At 35.8% G+C, this 21,509-nt stretch overlaps 2 protein-coding genes across 7 annotated transcripts; one reads left to right on the plus strand and one right to left on the minus strand.

The window, feature by feature from the left end:
• Nucleotides 1-137: 137 nt before the first annotated feature.
• On the minus strand, nucleotides 138-16,587 carry LOC133520454 (juvenile hormone acid O-methyltransferase-like). Of its 6 annotated transcripts, none has more exons than XM_061854879.1 (5): nucleotides 16,465-16,587; nucleotides 1,751-2,108; nucleotides 988-1,162; nucleotides 705-816; nucleotides 138-410 (listed from the first exon to the last, which is right to left on the minus strand). In XM_061854879.1, exons 2-5 carry the CDS (start codon nucleotides 2,104-2,106, stop codon nucleotides 277-279), a joined length of 777 nt encoding a protein of 258 aa, XP_061710863.1. In that variant the 5' UTR covers nucleotides 2,107-2,108; nucleotides 16,465-16,587; the 3' UTR covers nucleotides 138-276. The 6 variants fall into 6 exon arrangements, with proteins under 6 accessions (XP_061710863.1, XP_061710862.1, XP_061710865.1 ...); XM_061854878.1 differs by having other exon boundaries at nucleotides 1,751-2,814; nucleotides 16,465-16,567; XM_061854881.1 differs by having other exon boundaries at nucleotides 16,366-16,507.
• Nucleotides 13,509-19,636, plus strand: LOC133520453 (juvenile hormone acid O-methyltransferase-like). Its single transcript, XM_061854874.1, has 4 exons — nucleotides 13,509-14,153; nucleotides 14,871-15,045; nucleotides 15,592-15,703; nucleotides 19,185-19,636. Exons 1-4 carry the CDS (start codon nucleotides 13,798-13,800, stop codon nucleotides 19,316-19,318), a joined length of 777 nt encoding a protein of 258 aa, XP_061710858.1. The 5' UTR covers nucleotides 13,509-13,797; the 3' UTR covers nucleotides 19,319-19,636.
• The last annotated feature ends 1,873 nt before the right edge of the window (nucleotides 19,637-21,509 follow it).

The raw sequence follows: 21,509 nt of genomic DNA on the forward strand, positions 1-21,509 counted from the left end.
AATTCTCATACTGTCTTGCCCCGAGCAAAATAATGTTCGTCTTACCTTATGTTGAAACATTTTGAACAAGAAGTTGTAATACCTTGGCTAATTCCAACCAGTAGCAAGGGTAGTATCTAATAAAATTAAGAAGTGGTATTTGTCACAGCTGAGCACGACACAGGCCTAGCTTTGTATGGCAAAAAAATTATATACACTTTTTGACAAATAAACAATTTTTATTTATAACCTCGATAGGTTCAATAACATCGTGTAGAAACACACTATTAATATTACTCATTTTGTCCCAGAAACAACCAACAGCTGATATATGATTGTGCCCGCATTTGGGTCTAGCTGAACATAGTCGTCCGTAAAATCATCCCATTTGTCCTCCAGTCCGTCGAAGGGATTCAGACATTTCATCATGTCTGGAACAGTAAAAAATTGTAGACTACAATATTTACAGAAAATATGTACAAAAATAACCTGCATTTGCCAGTGATGCTCTAACAGAATAATGGACTTATATTTACAATGTACCTACTGAGATTTATGAACGTTGTGTAAAGGTGGTCAAGAGCTGGACATAGGTATAGACATACTGTATAGACAGTTGGTTTCAATATATGTTCATGGATCTAAAGGCACCTAAACTGATAATTTAAATATAACAAACCCAGTATCGAATGAAATAACTGCACTATTAAGTAAAACATATTTACCTCTGAATTCGTCTATTCCGCGTACAAAACCAAACGAAAGATTTTGCACATTGACATTAATATCTCGGAAACCAATTTTCCTCATCAAACATCTAATTTCGGTTTCTGGATCCTAAAAAGAAAACAATAGTGAATCTTATATTACATAACTAAGGTGCGCATGGTACAAAAACAATAGTTCACAGAATTTTCCCTATACAACTCACACTATGTACAGTTAACTATTTCTGAAACTTATTGAAAAGGGATAAAGTTACTATCGATTATGTATGTTGCTACTTGCCTGAGAATCATGATATGGAGAGATAAATTTGGTCTTGACATCTTTAAGATAGGAATGCCATTTTGTAGTGCGTGAAAGTGTGCGATAATTTTCGTAAATGTTGCAATTCCCGAGGAATATTAGCAGGCATTTTCCGTCTTTTGTCAGCATGTTGTATATGTTTGAGAAGCCTTTTCTGTAAAAAAAAAACTCGCATTTAATTAAATATGAAATAAACCATTTTTCAAGTTTTTAGTAACTTAACTAAGAATCAAAGAGTCGTTTCTTAAAATAATCTTCATCATTAGCTATTTAAATAAACATAAACGACATTGATAAGAATATCTTTGCATTTTTGCAATAATAAATACATAAGTATATATAGAAATTAAAATAAACTAAGATCTAAAAAATGTGCCTTAACTAAGGAGTAAGTAAGTGGCTTTCTAAAAAATAAAATTTGGTTTTCGCCACACCCGCTCGTAACGGCTCTGTTTATTCTTCAAAGACTAGTGAGAAAGTTTCATTTTATCCACAAGAGTGGAGAATTAGTAGGATTAAGTTTTAAGTCGATTCCTTATGTTGACTGGTAGAATTTAATAAATATTTTTAGCTCGTATGTTCCTCGTGTTGGTGAGTTGAAAAATGTTGTTTCACTCGGTAGCAAAGTTTGTTTAACTTACGTCCTTCAAATTCTCGCAAAGCTCAAACGGGTATCAATATTAGCACAAGGGGTTAAACAACAACTTTGCCCCCTTGTGAAATAAATAACTATTCTACTTACTCTTGCTGTTGCACCCAATGAAACACGTAGTTTGAGACCACGTGGTCAAAACATCCTTTCAGTTCATTAGGTATCTCCTCTTCTATATCAAGCGTCATGAATTTAACTTCTTCAGTCTCGTAATTCTTCTTCGCAAACTTTATACATGCCTGACTTTTGTCACTTCCGACTATCGTCATAAAGCTCTCCGGAATATACTTTTTCCAAAGACCTATAGTAGCGCTTCCATCGCCGCAACCGATGTCCATAATTCTTGCGTTTCTCTGTTTCCATTTAAATTGATGTTCTCTTAATATAACTTCAAGATCTCTTATTTGCATATTGTTGACTTCTTGATATGCTGTTGGATTCTGCATGGCTGCGTTATTATAAAAGGTATGTACTTATTATATTTTTCTTAGTATAATCGCCTCGGAAGCTCAAATTGCACTGAGGTTAGTCCAGTATTTATCAAATATTAATAGTTGTTTAAGAATGTAAAGTGTGAATGATTCTATAAATATTCGAACTTGAAAACTCTTATCTGAGACATTCAATGACAATATGGGTATCCATATATTATATTTAGATTTCTAGCGCCACACACATCAGGTAAGGTCATTTTTAACCGACTTCAAAATGAGGAGGTTATCAATTCGGTTGTATGTTTTTCTTTTGTTTTTTTTTTTAATATTTGTTACTTCAAAACTCCGTCATTTCTGAACCGATTTTAAAAATTGTTCTTTTATTGAATTTGTATATATACAGATTGGTTCCGTTTTTGTCAAAACTCAGTTCTGATGATGGGACCCATGAGGAATCGAGGGAACTCCTCAAATGTTAAAGGCATACATAGAGTGATTTTTGTATTTTCTTTAACAAATCAAGCATTTACATTTAAACAAGTGACATTTGATGCAGTGGAACTGCTGATGCTGATCAGAATATAACTCTTCAACGACGCATAGTTCCCGCTTGGCGATTTGTCGTCTTCGTTATGTTTGTTAGGCAAATTAGGTTTTCAAGACAATTTTTTGTCAACCTAGAGATCTGATGGTAAAATGTATGAGGAATCCAGGGAACTCCTAAAATGTTAAAAGCATACATAGAGTGATTTTTGTATTTTCTTTTACAAATCAAGCATTTACATTTAAACAAGTGACATTTGATGCAGTGGAACTGCTGATTATGATCAGAATGGAATTCATCAACGACGCATAGTTCACGTTTTGTCCTCTTCGCTGTGTTTGTTAAGCAAATTAGATTTTCAAGATTTTTTTTTGTCAAGTTCGAGTTCTGACGATGGGGTTCCTGAGGAATCGAGGTAACTCCTCAACTGTTAAAGGCATGTATATAGTGATCTTAGTATTTTCATCAACAAATCAAGCATATGAACAAATTCATATGAAATATTACACAATGACGTCACGGTCAACTCACCTACTTTTTTTATATTTCTATCCTATTTATTATACTATCTATGTTTTTATAATAATTACCTGGTGCTTTATTTCATGCATGTTGTGAAATAATTTATTTTTAATACAGTCGAATACCCTATTGCGTGTCAACACCGTGCTATCAGTCAACCATAGGGCAAATCTGAAACGGGTCAAAGTGGGTGCAGTGACAAAAAAAAATATTTTACCTCCTTTTCTTCATAATTAGGCGTAGGTAATATCATTTTTGAAGACCTATCCACAGATACCTCACACGTGTGGGTTTGATGAAAAAAAATTTTTTTTTTAATTTTACGATGTATAAAAAAAACTACATACTAGATTTCGTTAAAACCAATTTTGGGTGGAAGTTTGTGTGGTAATGTATATCATATATTTTTTTTAGTTTTATCATTCTGTTATTTTAGAAGTTACAGGGGGGGGGGACACAAATTTTATCACTTTGGAAGTGTCTCTCGCGCAAACTATTCAGTTTAGAAAAAAATGATATTAAATACCCCACACGTATTGGGTTTGATGAAAAAAATTTTTTGAGTTTCAGTTATTGTTTTTTTCTATTTTTGTGTGAAAACCTTAATACGGTTAATAGAATACATCTACCTACCAAGTTTGAACAGTATAGTTATTATAGTTTCGGTTAAAAGTGGCTGTGACATAATCGGACAGACGGACATGACGAATCTATAAGGGTTCCGTTTTTTGCCATTTGGCTACGGAACCCTAAAAAGCATCGGACGCTAAAGTAGGACCCCCGCTCAGCATAATGCCGCGGCAATCCGTGACGCTGGTCTTCAGTGGCGACCTCACTTAAGACGAAAGTGGAGGACCCGCGCGAAATTGCCTTTTCATACAAACGTAGTCCTCATTTTCCTCTCTGTATATTAACATTATTAAAAATATTTTGATACAGTTGGTTGTATATCAACCAAAAATATGCCCCTGCATTTGATATTTCTCAAATGTTTTATTGTTATTTATTATAGGTGTTAGGAGTATTAAACTATGTGAAATCTGTTTTTCGCTCCTAACCCTTACAATAATAAAAAAATCTAATAAAGTGAAACATAGGGGCATAGCTATGGTTAATATACATCATATTGTGCAAAAATATTTCGTTTGTATAAAGAAGTGGCCGTCCCCTCTCCTCTTAAAACTAAGAGTCAATGGCGACACGTACGCCAACGACACACTGAAGAACAGACAATAAATTAACACAAAATATTAGAAAATACGAAACAAAAAAACATATTTTTTTAATATTATTAAAACTGAGTACTCGGAATACTTAATTGGAAATAAAAATAATAAAACTAAACTACCTACAAAACTAAAATGTAATTTTTTTACAATACTACATTTTTTACAAAAAATTTATTTGATAACTATTCCTCTGAATGTTCCCTGTCTGTCTGTGTGTCTGTCTGTCTGTGATGTGTCTGTGAATGTGTGGGTTACCTTTGCCGTATAGAACAGAAAAATCGTTCACGAGAAAAATTTAAAAAAATTACCAAAAATTCGTTAAGGATCCTTATCACACACAGACGAAAGGTGAATGAACCGCGATCCCAGTGCCTACCTATTTTTAGCATTGCCGGAGTGCTTGGTAATCACACGTTAAATCGCAAAATAAATAATATGATAGAGCGACTGAGTCTACTGTTATCTAGACGCTCATCTAGATAAAATTCAGTGAAAATAGTAGGTTTTCTGTTTTGGACACAAAATAGTTACCTACAACTCCTACAAGTATATTATGTAGGTACCTACATACACTAGTGACCTTTTTCTCATGCGTCATAAGTAAGGTCACTGCAAACCAGTGGTGGCAGCATGGTCCTATTTTTATCGCTTGTCAGTATGCCCGTCACTTTCGCACTTACATACTTGTTAGAACGTGACAGGCTGACACCGCTGCTTGGTATAAACACGTTGTCAATTACGTGGTAATTAAATACCGTTACCGACCTGCTTAGAAGTTAGCATATTTTATGTTAGAGCAAATGTAGCAAGTATTATATACATATGACAGTATTATGATTATATTGATTATGTAGCAGCACACGGCAATTATCTAAGGGACATTTGACATTCTGAGTAATTGCTAGAGCAATCTTAACTCGTTATAATAAATAGCCTGTTTTCTCCTTGTATAGTAATTACACTAAATTGTTATATACATAAATAATGTTCCAATACGACTAATAATTACGCAAATAAATTTTGCAACGTTTGCACACGAAAATGGTTAACATTTTTACTACCTACTTAACCCATGCATTTAGTAGGTTCTAGAAATAAAATAACAGGCAGTTGCGAAGATGTTTGAAATTATTGAGAGGAAGGGTAGCGCGCAGCGTCGCTACGTCCAATTGTTTTATTATTGTAATATTTGTGAATTATTACACTAAAAATGTTTCAAACAATCTAAGTAGATTCAAATTGAAATGGATACCGAATATTAGGCCGACGGCCAGGTATCCAATATGCGGCCAAACAACTATCCGTTGAATCTCTAAATAAATGAATAGGTTTATGAAGCGTTGACTGCTTATGATGTCAGCATCAAACTAAATTTAAATTTGATATCTGATCCCTCGCCACGTTTCCTTATATGAAGATAAAATCACCGAACCATGGCCCAAATCTCAAATTTAAGGACACCCGTTGCAATTTGAATTCCGGAAATGTTTCAAAATCCAATAGGATGGTAAATTGTTGGAGTATCGAATATATGTCAGTACGGGGGACAGACAACCGTCCAATCAGCTGCTGACAGATGGATTGAATCCAATATTGCCTGCTAACTATCTCAACTGCATATATCTTCTTCAAACCACTTTGAAAATGAAGCCTTATTTTTAAGAATAGAAAGCTTGTTTTTACAGAGACAATTGATGGAGATAGGTGGTCGGTTAAAGTAAGTAGACGGTATGGGAGCACTCGATAAAACTATTTGAAAAAACAACGTGATTGATACCTGCGTAGTCTATTTAATTAGAGGGTGCATCATAACAAACAGGTTTTTTTAAAGAAGTTAAATAGTGTCATGTTTGGCCTCAGGGCCCTCGATAAGGATACGGGCGACCCTGAGGCTGTAGTGACTTTTGAAAAGTTGTTATTATTTATACGATGACAGATTTGACATCGAAATACCGAAGTTTTTACTGTTATGATAGTACTTATGATATTACTTATAGTACTTATGGGTCCCCGCTGTGATACGGACGGCCATATGCCCAGTGCTTTGGTTTAATTTATGATAATAGAATTACAAAAATTAAATGTGAAGAAATTATTTATTATTGAGAAGTTGAAAGATGCGTATTTAATATATGTTTATTGTGTATTAGCTTAATATTGTGTATTACCCCTCCAAGAGCGAGCTAATGATCTTTAAAGCGGGTAGAATAATTCCTGAGGATGTTCCTTCTGTCAAGCTAGATGATAAAGAAATCAAAAGAGTGTACCATTTTAAGTATCTCGGTCATATTGTCACCGATGACCTAAGAGATGACATGGACATGGAGAGAGAACGGAGAGCGTTGGCGGTTCGTGGGAATATGCTTGCACGCAGGTTCGCTCGCTGTATACAGACAAGGTTAAAATAACGCTTTTTAAAGCCTACAGTCAGACATTCTACACGAGCAGCCTGTGGATTAGGTACACCCAGCGTTCCGCAAACGCTCTCAGAGTTCAGTATAATAATGCTTTCAGAATGCTGATGGGGCTGTCATGGTTCTGTAGCGCCTCGATGATGTTTGCAGAGGCGCGCACAGACGGGCTCCATGCCATCTTGCGTAAGCGCTCAGCATCTTTAATGCAACGAGCGAGAAGCAGTCCCAACAGCTTTCTGAAAGTATTATCCGATAGATGCGACTGTCGAATATGGAGGCACCTGGTAGTTGTGACTGGGCGACCTGTACGTTGTTTTGTTACTTTTTAGTTTAGTTTAGTTGTAATTAGTAAATACTAACACTAGTTATTAGGTACGTAGCTTAGATAAACTAACAAAATCTATGGATTGTAAAGATCTGAAATTTGAAATTTTAATAATAATATGTGTACTAATTAGTCATAGGAGATTCTACTCTCAATGTTGGATTTCGCTGCGATGAATCTGGGGCAGGTGTGACTTACGGCGGTGTAGTTGGTATCCTGCTGTTTGTTAAATTTTTGATTGTGATTACAGATGCAGGTGCAGTTGTAGCACTTGGCTATTGTATTGCGATTGGGGCAGTTTTTGTATGTATGCGTTTGATCCGCACAGTGAGAACACGGTTTGATTGTTGCCTTGCAATGGACCCGGGTATGTCCAAACTGCAAGCAACTGAGACACTGCCGAAATGGAGAGTGCTCCGTAGCGTGTACACGCTGATGTTCAATATTGAGCCTTCCTTGTTCCATGATGGCTCTCCAGGTGGCAGGCGGGCACTTAAATACGGCGTTGTATAAATTCCCGTTCCGATTAGTGGTGACAAAACACAATTGGAGCGCTTGGTCGTCATTCAGGGTTGCCTTCACCGATGGGTTTTGAAAGGCACAAGCCAATTCGCTGGGTTTAACAGCAACGTTAACTCGTACAATGTTCATATTTCTATAGTTTATCTATTTAAATGCAATTTAGGGAAACAAATAATAGTACATTATCATTATTCGTCATAAAATTCTTAAACTTCAAGAGGTAAACATTAACAAAGACTTGGTAGAATAAACCCTTAGTATTGACAGTGATAAAAATATATGTCGAGAATTAAAACTAAGTATACTAAAATACCTATCTATTAAAAAAAATTGTGAGCAAGAATTTGTAAAGCCGAGGCGTAATGCAAGGCCCGGATGACGGGAGCAACAATGCACTTTTCCTAGTGTTTAATTAAATATCGACTGTTCTATCGACATCCATGCGATCAATTTTTTTATCAGAAATTTATTGATCAAACTTACGTTGTTACGCAATATTACATCAGGCTTACATTATATATTATTTCAGTTAACTAATTACATACAATATAATCATACTCACGGGAATGATTGTAATAGTAAAATAAGAGTGACAGTTCTAAATAGATACTTTTCTCGTAACTTACAAACCTCTATGATATCATATTTGCTTATCGCAATTACAAACAACCGCTATCTGACATTGACTCAAGTAAATCAGGTTAAAAAGTGCACTTGTCAAGATTACGTTTATATCCTCAAGGTAAATTTATTCACAATAAATATCAGAATGTGTTGAAGAAAAACGTTGGCGTTTCAACTTTAAAAAATCTTAATAATTTGATATCTGGAAAAGAAGTGGAATTGCGTAGTACAAAAGTAATTCATAACCACAATGAATTATTTAAATTTGCCCCGATTACTGCAATAGATATAGAACGCTCCTTTAGTTGGCTAAAATAGATTTTATCACCAAGTCGAAGGGGTTTTCAAACGGAAAAATTAGGCAAAATGTTAATTGTATATTATGAAATATACATAAAATATAAAAAAATAGAAAAAGTTCATTTTAATTTTGTTGTCAACTATAAATTTCTGAATTTCATAACGGTGGTCCAGTACATAGTGTTTTTTATCGACATCGACTTATGAAATGTGTGTCCTCGCACTATTGAGACGTCATCACATAATTCTCCCGTGCAAGTGCTAGACATGATTTATTTAGACATGTTATACGTATAAGATAATTATACTTATTAGTACCTAATGTAACTTACTTATTAGTGCGTCAATCCTTAATAAAACCGTGCACTGTTAAACCACATTCAAAACAAATAAAGCGGGCCACTCACACACCTGCCGCAGGGGCAATACCGGTCGCACGGCGGTCGGAGCAATTTTAGGCTGTTTTCTACACACTAGCCTACCACTCAGTGTGTAAGTGATAGTCCCGCTGAACGCACGTCGACGAGAATGACTCCTGTGTTATCAAAGCACCAAAGGATTGGTATCGCCTTGGCACTTTCTGTGCTACCGTGCACTTACCGTGTCCAAATTTCACGTTCTTTATTCATTGTGACAAGTGACCTCCGTTTGGTTCAGTAGTCGCCAATGAACTGACTGGAATTGCCCCAATCGTACTACACATGTAGCAACCTAGTAGGGCGGTAGATACAATCTAGGGAGCTAGGAAGGTCTTGCGCCCCTGCCGCCCTGCTGCAGGCCCAATCTAAAAATTGCCCCTGCTTCCCTACACACATCACTATTAAGGAGGCAATTAAGGGTCCAATTCCAATATTGTCCCTGCGGCAGGTGTGTGAGTGGCCCGCTTAAGGAAAGCGCTAAAAAAATCCTTCGTAGTGCAAATAAGTTATCCGTACGATTTATACAAACAAAAAAATTTGGTACAAAAAATATAACAAATTAGGGAGCGCGCATGTGAATAATTTTTTACCACCAAATATTAAGAATACACAAAGCTTCACCCTTTTCAAAAACAAACGAAAAACATATGCATTAGATAATATTTCAGCCATTTAAATCCGGCACTGGCAAACGGCAACACTTTAACACCTCGAACCTTGATAACAAAGGAACCTAGCCGTCATATGTCTGAGAAACGCGCACTTTGGATTTAAAATATCGCAAGAGATTATTACCTGTTAAGTAACTTATGTCAACGGTTTTTTTTTTTCGTCTTGTTATTACTGTTCTAATAACAAATAATATATATTTTGCATTACTATTAACGCTCAGTTGCCTATAAAATGTTTGTATGTATCGACATATCTCAATAAAAAGCTTTACAATAACAATATACCTTCATACATAATAGATTTATTGGATATTTAAATTTCTTTTGAGACAAATAAAATTTCTTTAACCCGAAAAATCGTAAGAGTTTAAAACTAGTTTCAGATTCGTAAGGCAAGCGCTTCATATATACAATTTCATTGTTTGCATGCGATTAGTCTATGATAATGTGATCATTGTATTGATGGTGTGCGATACCATCTGACATTGCACGTGTAGCACTGCAGCCCAATGTACACAACTTGATGTCAAACGTGTGTCATTCAACAACAACAGTCGTTATCAAAACAACCGGCCAACATCCGAAACATCAGATACAAATGCAAGTGAACGATAACTCAAGGGCTTATTAAATCAATGATATTATCACGATAAGAATAAAGACCCGGGTATGTCCTTAAACTACGTCCAAAAGAGAGGTATGGGCAATGTGAATGTCATCTCGCCTTGTGTGGTAGGGCACAGCACAGCAGATGTCATTCCAGATCTAGAGCAGAACCCAACTGGGGAAGTACCTGCACCTTACAGAAAACCGCAGCCAAATAACACTTGACCCTACTCATAGTGTTGTGTTCCTGCCGGTGAGTAAGGTTGCCAGACCTCAACGAGGGGGGTGAGGTTAGGGTCGACAACGCGCATGTAACTCCTCTGGAGTTGCAGGCGTACATAGGCTACGGACACTGCTTACCATCAGGCGGGCCGTATGCTTGATTGCCATCGACGTAGTATATAAAAAAGCGCAGCCTTTCCTTCCAGGTAGTGTTGTGTTCCTGCCGGTGAGTAAGGTTGCCAGAGCTCAACGAGGGGGGTGGGGTTAGGGTCGGCAACGCGCATGTAACTCCTCTGGAGTTGCAGGTGTACATAGGCTACGGAGACTGCTTACCATCAGGCAGGCCGTATGCTTGTTTGCCACCGACGTAGTATTAAAAAAAAAAGAAAAAAGTAGAAAGTCTAGACTTGTGACTAACAGACTTGCAGGTTGCAAGTTTCTAAACTAAAATAAGCGAAGCCTTACTAAGCTACTATTTTGGCTCTTCAAGCCCACTGAAAAGTAAAAACTTAAAATTTTTTAGACCATTGTAAATATAAATATCACCTGCAGCTCTTTCAAAATCCTAAACCTAAATTGTAATATGTTCTGCCCTGCAGCGGTTATATTAGAGATAAACTGGGATTTTTTTTTCATTAAATAAAACCAATTATCTGTAAAATGTAGTTAGAGCTATAAGATTGTAATAATTATAATAATAATAAGGTACATTTTATGTCTAATTTAACTATTTCATACTTAAATAAAAGCATTTCAGAGTGAAATTATTAGATAAGGGTGAGTATGAATAATGAAAGTGACTTAAATTTTAATGTAAAAACCGGGCAAGTGCGAGTCGGACTCGCGCACGAAGGGTTCCGTACCATTATTTATAAAAACGGCAAAAAAATTATATTTATTGTATGGGAGCCCCCTTTAAATATTTATTTTATTCTGTTTTTAGTATTTGTTATTATAGCGGCAACACAAATACATCATCTGTGAAAATTTCAACTATCTAGCTATCACGGTTCATGAGATACAGCCTGGTGACAGACGGACGGACGGACGGACGGACAGCGAAGTCTCAGTAATAGGGTCCCGTTTGGCCCTTTGGGTACGGAACCCTAAAAATGCGATTTAGGATACACGCTTTCACGAAAACAACAGGCAATTTAGACAGATTTTGGAGTTCCCTGTTTTAGAAGTAAGTAAAAATGACCACTCCAATGTCCGTGATGAGGAAAGTAATTTTGGAAATATAATATACACCTTTTTTTTCGGGCGATAGTACTCCCCCAGCAACACTCGGGTACGTGAAATCACTACTTCCCATCAGTTCACTACAAGCTGCCTTGCGTTTGCGATGGGGTCGTAACATCTCTACGCCTTTATATTTATTTATTTAAAACTTTATTTCACAAAAGAAAAACTTAATGTACAAAAGGCGAACTTAATGCCATGAGGCATTCTCTACCAGTCAACCTTAGGGCAAAGCAGAAAAGATTGTAGGCGATGCGTTTAAAACTAAAAGAAATTGTTATTGAAAGAATTAGAGTCCTAAGACACATAAATTAATTATAAACTACTTAAATACATAAAGACACATACATACATTACATAAATATATATATCTTATACCTTTAAACGAGCAATTCTTGTATATATATTTCCGGGATCTCGGAAACGGCTCTCACGATTTTGCTGAAATTTGGTATATGGGGGTTTTTGGGGGTAAACAATCGATCTAGATTAGTCTTATGTTTGGGAAAAACGCGTGTTTTCGAGTTTTCATGCGTTTTTCTTTCGACGCAGAATATGATCGCTAATTTCGTATTGCCGGCCACTGGCCGTCTGGTCCAGCGGGTTAAGACGCGGACTGCCAAACGAGTGTTACGGGTTCGAATCTCGCCCGATGACTAACTTTTTTTTTATAAGTTCAAGTTTTTATATATTTTTTTTAATTTTTATTGTTTTAGACAAGTTTAATGTAGTAAAAAAATGTAGATAAGATTATCACCTATACACCACCATATTACAATAAATAGTTATAACCGAGCAATGCTCGGTCGCCCAGGTACTTGATCTTTAAACTGCCAGCAAATAAATCACGCACAGATTTTTATTTTTTTATTACTTATCAAACCAGTACACGAGTTCTTAAGGTAAATGACCTATGTATTTAACATTTTCTGCAGTAATGCAGTTGACTGCAGCAGTATTTCATCACGACAATACTGCCGGCTGCATATATGCATTTTGTTATGCCGCATATGAAAAATCCTCGCAGAGACATCGATTTTGACATTTGCAACAGTAAGGCAGTTATGTCGTGCTGCTATACAGCTGCCGACTGCAATATTACTGCTGACTGCATTACTGCCGCAAATGTCAAAAGTCCTCTGCCGCCATCTTGAATTTCTTCATTTATGTTCCGATCATAATGAAAATTGATGTAAGTATGAGGATCTCAAAGGCCCTTTAAGATAAATCCTTCATCAAAATTGACTAAAACGGCAGCCATCTTGAATTTCTACATTTTTTTATTAAGTCGCGTCAAAATTAAATAGATATGTATTTATGAATCTATTCTATATAGTTATAGGCCCAACGCGAGTTCTAGTATTAGGACCGGTTTGGCCTAGTGGGTAGTGACCCTGCCTACGAAGCTGATGGTCCCGGGTTCAAATCCTGGTAAGGGCATGTATTTGTGTGATGAGCATGGATATTTGTTCCTGAGTCATGGGTGTTTTCTATGTATTTAAGTATGTATAAATATTTATATATTATATATATCGTTGTCTAAGTATATACATACATGCTCCTGACCGTTTCCGGCCACGGCGACTGCTTCAACTCCTTTTTTGGCGTTCGTGTGCTCACATGAACGCCACGCGTTGTCTAAGTACCCTCAACACAAGCCTTATTGAGCTTACTGTGGGACTTAGTCAATTTGTGTAATAATGTCTTATAATATTTATTTATTTATTTATATATTAATAGCAAGACGAAATGATCTGACAACTAGTCCTATTTACGCTTGTCCTATTTATTTATTGAATGTACTTAAGCTCAATATGCGAGCTTTATTCTTGTACTCGATTGCACATAATTGTATTTGGAATGGACCGATTAATAATAAGTGCAGTAATCGGTCAATTACTCACGGTATTCCGTCGAATAAATACATAAATACGGATCAGCTTGACGGAAGTTCATATTTGGTCAAGAAAGAGCGCTGTGAACACTGAACAGTCCATTGCTTTTTTCATTAATAATTGCTAGTTTTAAGTTACTTAAACACCCCAATCCTCACTCAAGCAAGAATGCATGACTTAAAAGCATATCAAAAACTCCACCAAATGCCAATCAGAGATGTTAAGTTCGCGCTACAAGAAAGGCCATTTAAATGGAAAGAAACTAACGCACGAATTATCGACATAGGATGTGGCGATGGAAGTGTCACTATGAACGTTTGGAAAAAGTATATACCGACAAACTTCTTCAATATAATTGGTAGTGACAAGAGTCAATACTGTGTGAATTTTGCAACAAAACATTATGCGAGTGAACACGTTCAGTTCATAAAACTTGACATTGAGAAAAAGATACCTAAAGAACTAGTTGAAAGTTTTGACCATGTGATCTCGTCCTACACATTTCATTGGGTGAATATGCAAGAGTAAGTATTTTTAAAGTATACTCATTACTTTTTTGATAAACTATTAGCCTGGATCGATAAAAGGTATAAAAAATGGTAAGAACATATGAGAAAACTGCTTAACATTCTACATAAGCAGAATCTAACATATTTTATTTGAATTAAAATAATTACGGATTGACAAAGGTAGATATCATTTGATATTGAAGAAAAAGATTGTGAGGAAGCCTGCATACATCCGCGAAAAATTTAAAGGTGTATGTGAAGTCTCCAACCCGCATTGGGTTGAGAGGAGGCCTGTGGCCAGCAGTGGAATTTATATAGGCTGAATTATTTTTATTATTATTAAAGGTATATCGGTTCGTTTACAATATTTAAACATCGATCCAGATTAGAACGTTCAATTATATAACCCTCTGACGATCTCATGTCAATGTTTGGTACTATCGAGTTTATCTGACGAGCCAGGAGGTGAGCAGTGGATTTAGAAGCTATCAGTACCTTTCAAATTTTGACTCGTATGACTTGAATATTTTAGGGTCGTGATGTGCAAAAGCAAAGCGTGTGTCCAAAATTGCATTTTTCACAAAAACTTAGTGTATTTATTGCGCAGGATACATGGCTACACCCTTATTACCGAAACGTTTACAAAAGAAAAGATACAACAAAATAGACTAAAAACTATAAAAATATTTTAGTTGCTAATTCTTATGTAAAGCCATAATCATTTATTTACAGGGCTGCATTTTCCAATGTGTACAACCTTTTGGCGGTAGGCGGTAACTGTCTGTTAATTTTCCTGGGATATTTTAAACCGTATGAAAATTACCGCAAACTTTCCCGCACACCAAAATGGAGCGCTGATCTTGAAAATCTTGCCACTAAGTTTATGTCGCCGTACCATGATTCACAGGCAAGTATAGTATATCTAATAAGATTAATGCGTTACATACGTGATTATGTGTGTGTGTTATTATTTTCTAAAAACTCACAACATCTCATTAGTAATTTCTCAACTGATTTGGAAGGTTTTTTTTTTAAATTGAAAGTTTCACTTACAGATTTTTCAAAATCTAATTCTGATGACGATTCGACGGAACTCCTCAAATCTTAGTATTAGGGTATTAGTATTTTTTGTATTTTCACCAACAAATCAAATCAACTTTAAGTTTATTTGTAGCCTTTTTTATTATTATTAAGTTTATTTATAGTTTATTGTTATAATTATGTAATATCTGTGAAATAAATCTTACACTAATAGTCAATCAAATCAAATGAAGTGGAACTCCTGATAAAGGCCAGAACAACTCAACGGCACTTAAATATTTCACGTTTGACGCCATGTCTTCTTTGTTTTGTTTGTTTAGTTATCACCGCGGGCGGCGGGTGAAAACGACTCCGGCCTAATTGTAATTGTTTTGTAAAATCAACTTTTTTTAAAATATTCTGTTTGTTTTAGGAACCAGAAAACGAAATAATTAGAATAATGCAACGTGTTGGTTTCCGAGACATTGATGTAACATCGCACCACAAAACCTTTAATTATGTTCATGGTGTGGATGACTTTAAACGTGAGTAAAACTTCTTAAATAATATAAAACATTTTTCTTCACAGGTAAATACAATCTATAAAAAAATGGGGAATTTGTAGCCAATGGGAATCAATGGATGAGGCGTGTGAGCCCCGGCTCATACAAATGAGTTTCATGAATCTTAATATTCCGTACGCAATATTTTTACTCATTGCATAAGTATATATGAGGTATTAATATTATTACATTTACCACACGTTTTACGCTAAAAAAACATCGTAAATTGTACTAATCATAGTAGTGCCTAATTTTTGTCTGAGTGAGTCTGTACGTCTTTAGTGTCGGCGCTAATTTTCCAAAACAGACAATTTAATATACAACGAGGTAAGTTAAGGATTAAGAAAAAGAATTACATAAAATAACAGATAGTTTTTTTCGGATATAGTCATGAGAAAAGTGCCTAAGTTTCGCGTGATGTGAAGAGACTTGTGGTTACGATTCAAGGAGTAACTAACGACTAGAAGCTGCAGCCAACGCAAACGGTACTAACAACAAATATCAACGTTACGTGCGGAACAGTTCAAAGTTACAGTGAACTTCCTGTTCATTCAAAGCTAGAGTGAGACCAAGCTAAGTTGTCAGCGATTTTGATAGCCCAGACTGCGCAAGTGTTTATTGTTTATTTAAGTTTACAATTGTACCTTAAAAGCTAGAGCCACAGCGACACAAATTGGGAGACAGTAATACTTATATATTGAGTACAAAAGTATTTACATACTACATTATATAATACTACTTACAGGCATCTCTCGCTCTATCACTATCTTACACTCAGTCATCAGCCGTCCGATTGCACTCACAAACAAATCACACTCCGGGTTTGCCTCGAGCACGGAGTTGAACAGAGCGTGCGCGCAGCCCCTCCGCTAACAGTGGATGACGATGACGCCGCGCACGAGTGTACTGAGGACCTACCGTGAACCAAGTTCGACGTGTTGCCGCCCTGTCACACTTACGTACGAATTTACAAGTGCGAGAGAGAGGCGACACGTCGAACGTGGTTCGCGGTAGGCCCTCTGGTCAGGCACAAATGATCGCATGTAGGCCTGGATAAGGGCTACGCTATCTATTGTGTTTCTAATAACACCGATCGAGATTTTCGCCAAAGAGAGTAACTGTAGCAGGTCGTGCCCTAGATGTCCCTGCAGAGTACATGTACGGATAATATGTGTGTATATTTTTGTATAATGCCCTGAGATACGACTTTTGAACTTGCTCCAACATAAGGATATATTTACTTTCATGTGGACTCCACACCACTGCATTCGTTTCGAGTATGCTGCGTACGAGTGCCGCATACAACATGCGTGTGGCTTCTACAGTCAAAGGTACGGAATTATGCAGAACAAAACCCAGTCTTGTACGCAGTTTTAGCCAAGGTCTGAACATGTTCGCGAAATGTGATATCTGAGTCAAACAGAACTCCTAAATCGCGTACTGCACCGAGCGCGATATGTCGGCGCCGCCAATATTGTAGTGAAATATTTGAGGTGCACGGACTTGTGTGGATGACATCATTTCACATTTACTGGCATTGAAATAGAGTTTGTTTTCATCACTTCAACGATGGACCGCTTCTATGTTCCGCTGCAGCTCCTCACAATCCCTTTGGCTTTGCATCGGTTTAATCAACTTCACATCATCAGAAAATATCATCAATGTGCAGTGATGCACTTTCACAGGCAGATCGTTGACCAACAGCACGAAAAGTAACGGTCCCAAGTTTGACACCTGACTGATACCAGAGCGCGTGGGGTGTTAAGTAAACGTCATAATTTAATTGAAGTTTGACGTTTAAAATAACACTTGCACCCTCTGAGCTACCAAAATTGTTTAGCTTGGTCTGACTCTATTGACCATTTACTTCAAAAAGTATAATTTACTAACATCCTTGCTTTCCCGTTGCGTTTTGATTTTAACTATGAACCATGTCACTTTAAACCTATACTCACCTTGTAAACATTTTTTTACCACACCAACTGGTAAAGGCCCTCTTGATTGTTCAAAAACGAACGAGAAAGTTGCATTTTATCCACATATAGGGCAAAGTAATCAGATGCAAATTTTGAGTTGTTTCCTTATGTTAGCTGGTGGAATTGACTTTTAAATGATGATTTTGAATGATTATATTTTATTATGTTCATTTGGATTTGATTTCATTTGAATTTTTTGGTATTTCATAGTTAGTAGTTTCCTCGTGTTGGTGTGGTGAAAAATTTTGTGTTTCAGTCGGAGGCAAAGTTTGTTTAACCCTCATGCATTGAAACCCTCGCAACGCTCAAGATTCCACTACACACAAGCGAAAGATTCCAAGAATTTTGGAATCATTCGCTTGCTCGGGTATCAATATTAGCACGAGCGGTTAAACAACAACTTTGCCCCCTTGTAAAACAAATAACTATTATACGGTCACAGTAAAAACTTTCATTACCTTTGTACATTGAAGTACTGTTACAATCTTCGAACTTTTAATAACATAGGTAATTATGCTTTCGTAGCAAGCATAATTACCTATGAAATAACTTCCACTTATTCCAAGTCGTCATTAAAATAATAACTTACCTGGAATCTGATCTTTTTTCTAATGATAGGCTGTCTAGACAGTATTATAGGCTTGGACTAAAGTCTGAACCCCGGATCAAAGGGACCCACCCGTATTATTACGAACCTTTATATTTTAATTCCGACAATATTTTGATTAAATTATATGCAGAATTCCGTACACAAGCGTATTTGAAGGAAGAAAAGACCGGACTAATCCCAACAAGGCCTAATTTAACCCTCTGGGTTGGAAGGTCAGATGGCAGTCGCTTTCGTAAAAACTAGTGCCTACGCCAAATCTTGGGATTAGTTATCAAGCGGACCCCAGGCTCCCATGAGCCGTGGCAATGTGCCGGGACAACGCTAGGAAGAAGAAGAGTTATTTTAATTATACTTGGTTTTAGTTATAGTTGTAGGGTGCTTGTGAGTTTTGATTGATATTTTATTGTGAAAATAAAATAAATCACACACAACACAAGCCTTATTGAGCTTACTGTGGGACTTAGTCAATTTGTGTAATAATGTCCTATAATATTTATTTATTTATTTATTTAGTTATATAAATAAATAAATGAAAGGCTTTTATTTCAGGCAGTCAGTACCCATAGTGCATACAAAGTTATTATTATTAAATTAAAACTAAACTAAACTAAATTGACACTGTAAAGGGGCGCCACTCATGTTAAAATTAATTTAAAATTAAGTATAAAATTAAAATTTATAATGACAATGCTAGATCGTTAGTTTTATAACACAATCGTAATTAAGTTTCCAAGATAGCGGTGGTTCCTGGAGGTCTCCAAATATCTAATGATTTGAATTTAAAAACAGGACCTTCTAATAACATATCACGGGACTGTTCTAGCGAGCTTTGCCTTATTTCGACTGAGCTAACTATTAAGGCTGTTTTTTGTTCCAGTGCTAATGAAATGCCTGAATCCCTTCGACAGCTTGAAGGACAAATGGGAAGATTTCATGGATGACTACGTCAATTTGGACCCGGAGGCCGGGACCAGCGTCTACCAGTTATTAATTGTTTATGGTGCCAAGTAATCATTCAGTATTAGGTCATCTCTTCATAAATCATATTACGAGTTATGCCATCAGTCCCTAGCGTTTAACGATAATCTCTCACGAAATGAGTATATTTAAATTATTTTTATTACTCGTAGGCTATAATGTTGAATTAAAATTTCGTATACCAATCTATTATTGCGTACTTTTCATGTATGGGCTACTCAACTATAATAGTACATTAATATACAAGTGCGAAAAATAGAAAATTCGAAACAAGTGGCGATAAATTAAAATACGACCGAAGGGAGTGTTTTAAATCGACACGAGTTGCGAATTACCTATTCGCACTACTACTTAACAATTTTCATTACTTATTGAGGTATTATAGTAAAAAAAATACTATTTTTGATGCCTCCTAAAAATTATTTATTTATTATTTATAACGACTGTATAAAATCTGAATCAGAAAGGCAGCTAGGTACCGTAAAATGCTGCAACTTTGCCATTTAAGCTCAATTTTGCCTATTTCATTTCAATTACGATCTCTCGAATTTGCTTAGTTTTTTCTTGTTTTTTACCATTTGATAGTAATTTTCATTATTCTGGCAACACATATTTAATTTTTTTACAATGGTAACTCCATTGTTGCTCCGCCAGTTACGTATCATAAGTCGGCGTGAGTAGCAACATTTTTTTAGTGTCTCGCAACTTTTGAATTTTTATCTACGAAAAAGGTGTTTTTTGAGAAGTGGTAACGTCCCAGGGTAAGTAAAGACTGTCTATTTCCCGTAAGTTTAATATTTTCAAGAAAAGGACATGATTTCAGCATTATAACGTACTAGGCAATATTGGGCAGTGTTTTGGAAACTTGAATGACACAATTTTGCCTGGGTCTAGGGCTGTCACTAGCTGAATTTTATAAATGTACAGAAAAGAGTAAAAATAAGCTTGCCTAAACTGCTTAAATGAGTATATTTATTACAAGCTTTTTATTAACTTGCAATGTTTGTTTGTTTAAGTCAAATTTTGCAAGTCGATTTTCACCGACTTTCTGTGTGGGTACCTATGTAGATCTGCTGACAATGCAATAATAAACTGACGTTAACAAAAAAAAACTTATGGGTATTAAAATGAAAAAAATTATAAAAAAAAAACTTATTGCAATCTGTTGTATATTTATTGTATTATAATTATGTTGTATGTTTACAATCAATTTTCAACCACTTATTAGCGACCAATTGAGGTGTTTGACATACTTATGTAACTTGGGTGACAATGCAATGTTTATGGTACCATCGAGATGGTCTGATGATGGAGACCGAAAATAGCAACTTCTAAACTACACATAATAAACCCACTGTGTTTAGGCTCATTTGTTTTGTCTTGCAGTTATCTTTCTTATCGAAATCTGGGTTGTCAGGTGTCAGGTCGATTACAATTGGAGTTCAAAGGTGATGGGTGATTAAAACTTTAAAATGAAATAGAACTTTACACTATAATAATGCATTGAAAATTAGCAAAATAGTGTATCTGCAATGTACTTGTAATAAAAAAATTAAAATAAGTTCAAATTATTAAATACTAAAAGAAAAAGAAATCAAACAACATTATATTACATTTGTTTGTTAATTATTTTGTAACTAACAATATAAATAGATTTTTTAATAATAATATTTTTTTGGCACAACCCTACAGTTAACGATATTTTTGTATAGAAAGTTTGTGGAACCTGCTACAACTTTACCTATTGCATGTGAAAAAAAAAGTATTAAGCTTATGGCCATAATTTGACTGTCAGGGACAAGCATAATGTCTCATGTACAAGAGTAAATATTATTGCAAATAGCAACACATTATTTATGGAGATATCCGTCTAGGCAAAGTTACGTCTTAGGCCTACAACTTTGCCTGCCACTTTGATTGCTTGTAAATCGGAAATACAGTATGATTAGGTAATGATATTTGAGTCTTATCTGGTAAGGCATAGGGTATGTTTTCCGACTAATACTCATGAAACTCATAATGAAAAATAGGTTCACAGATATAAGAAAAAAACGTCAAAATCCAGGCAAAGTTGCAGCGTTTTACGGTATGTCAACTAGAATCGCTCGACTCTGCATGACTTGTCGCCGACACATGTCGCGTAACATCTGTCCCCTAGTGTAACCCTGGCTATCGGCTCGATCCGAAGAATGAGACACGATAACGATAAGTTCTGGTTTAGATA

Source organism: Cydia pomonella, chromosome 8, assembly GCF_033807575.1.
Source record: "Cydia pomonella isolate Wapato2018A chromosome 8, ilCydPomo1, whole genome shotgun sequence".
Taxonomy (NCBI): Eukaryota; Metazoa; Arthropoda; class Insecta; order Lepidoptera; family Tortricidae; genus Cydia; species Cydia pomonella.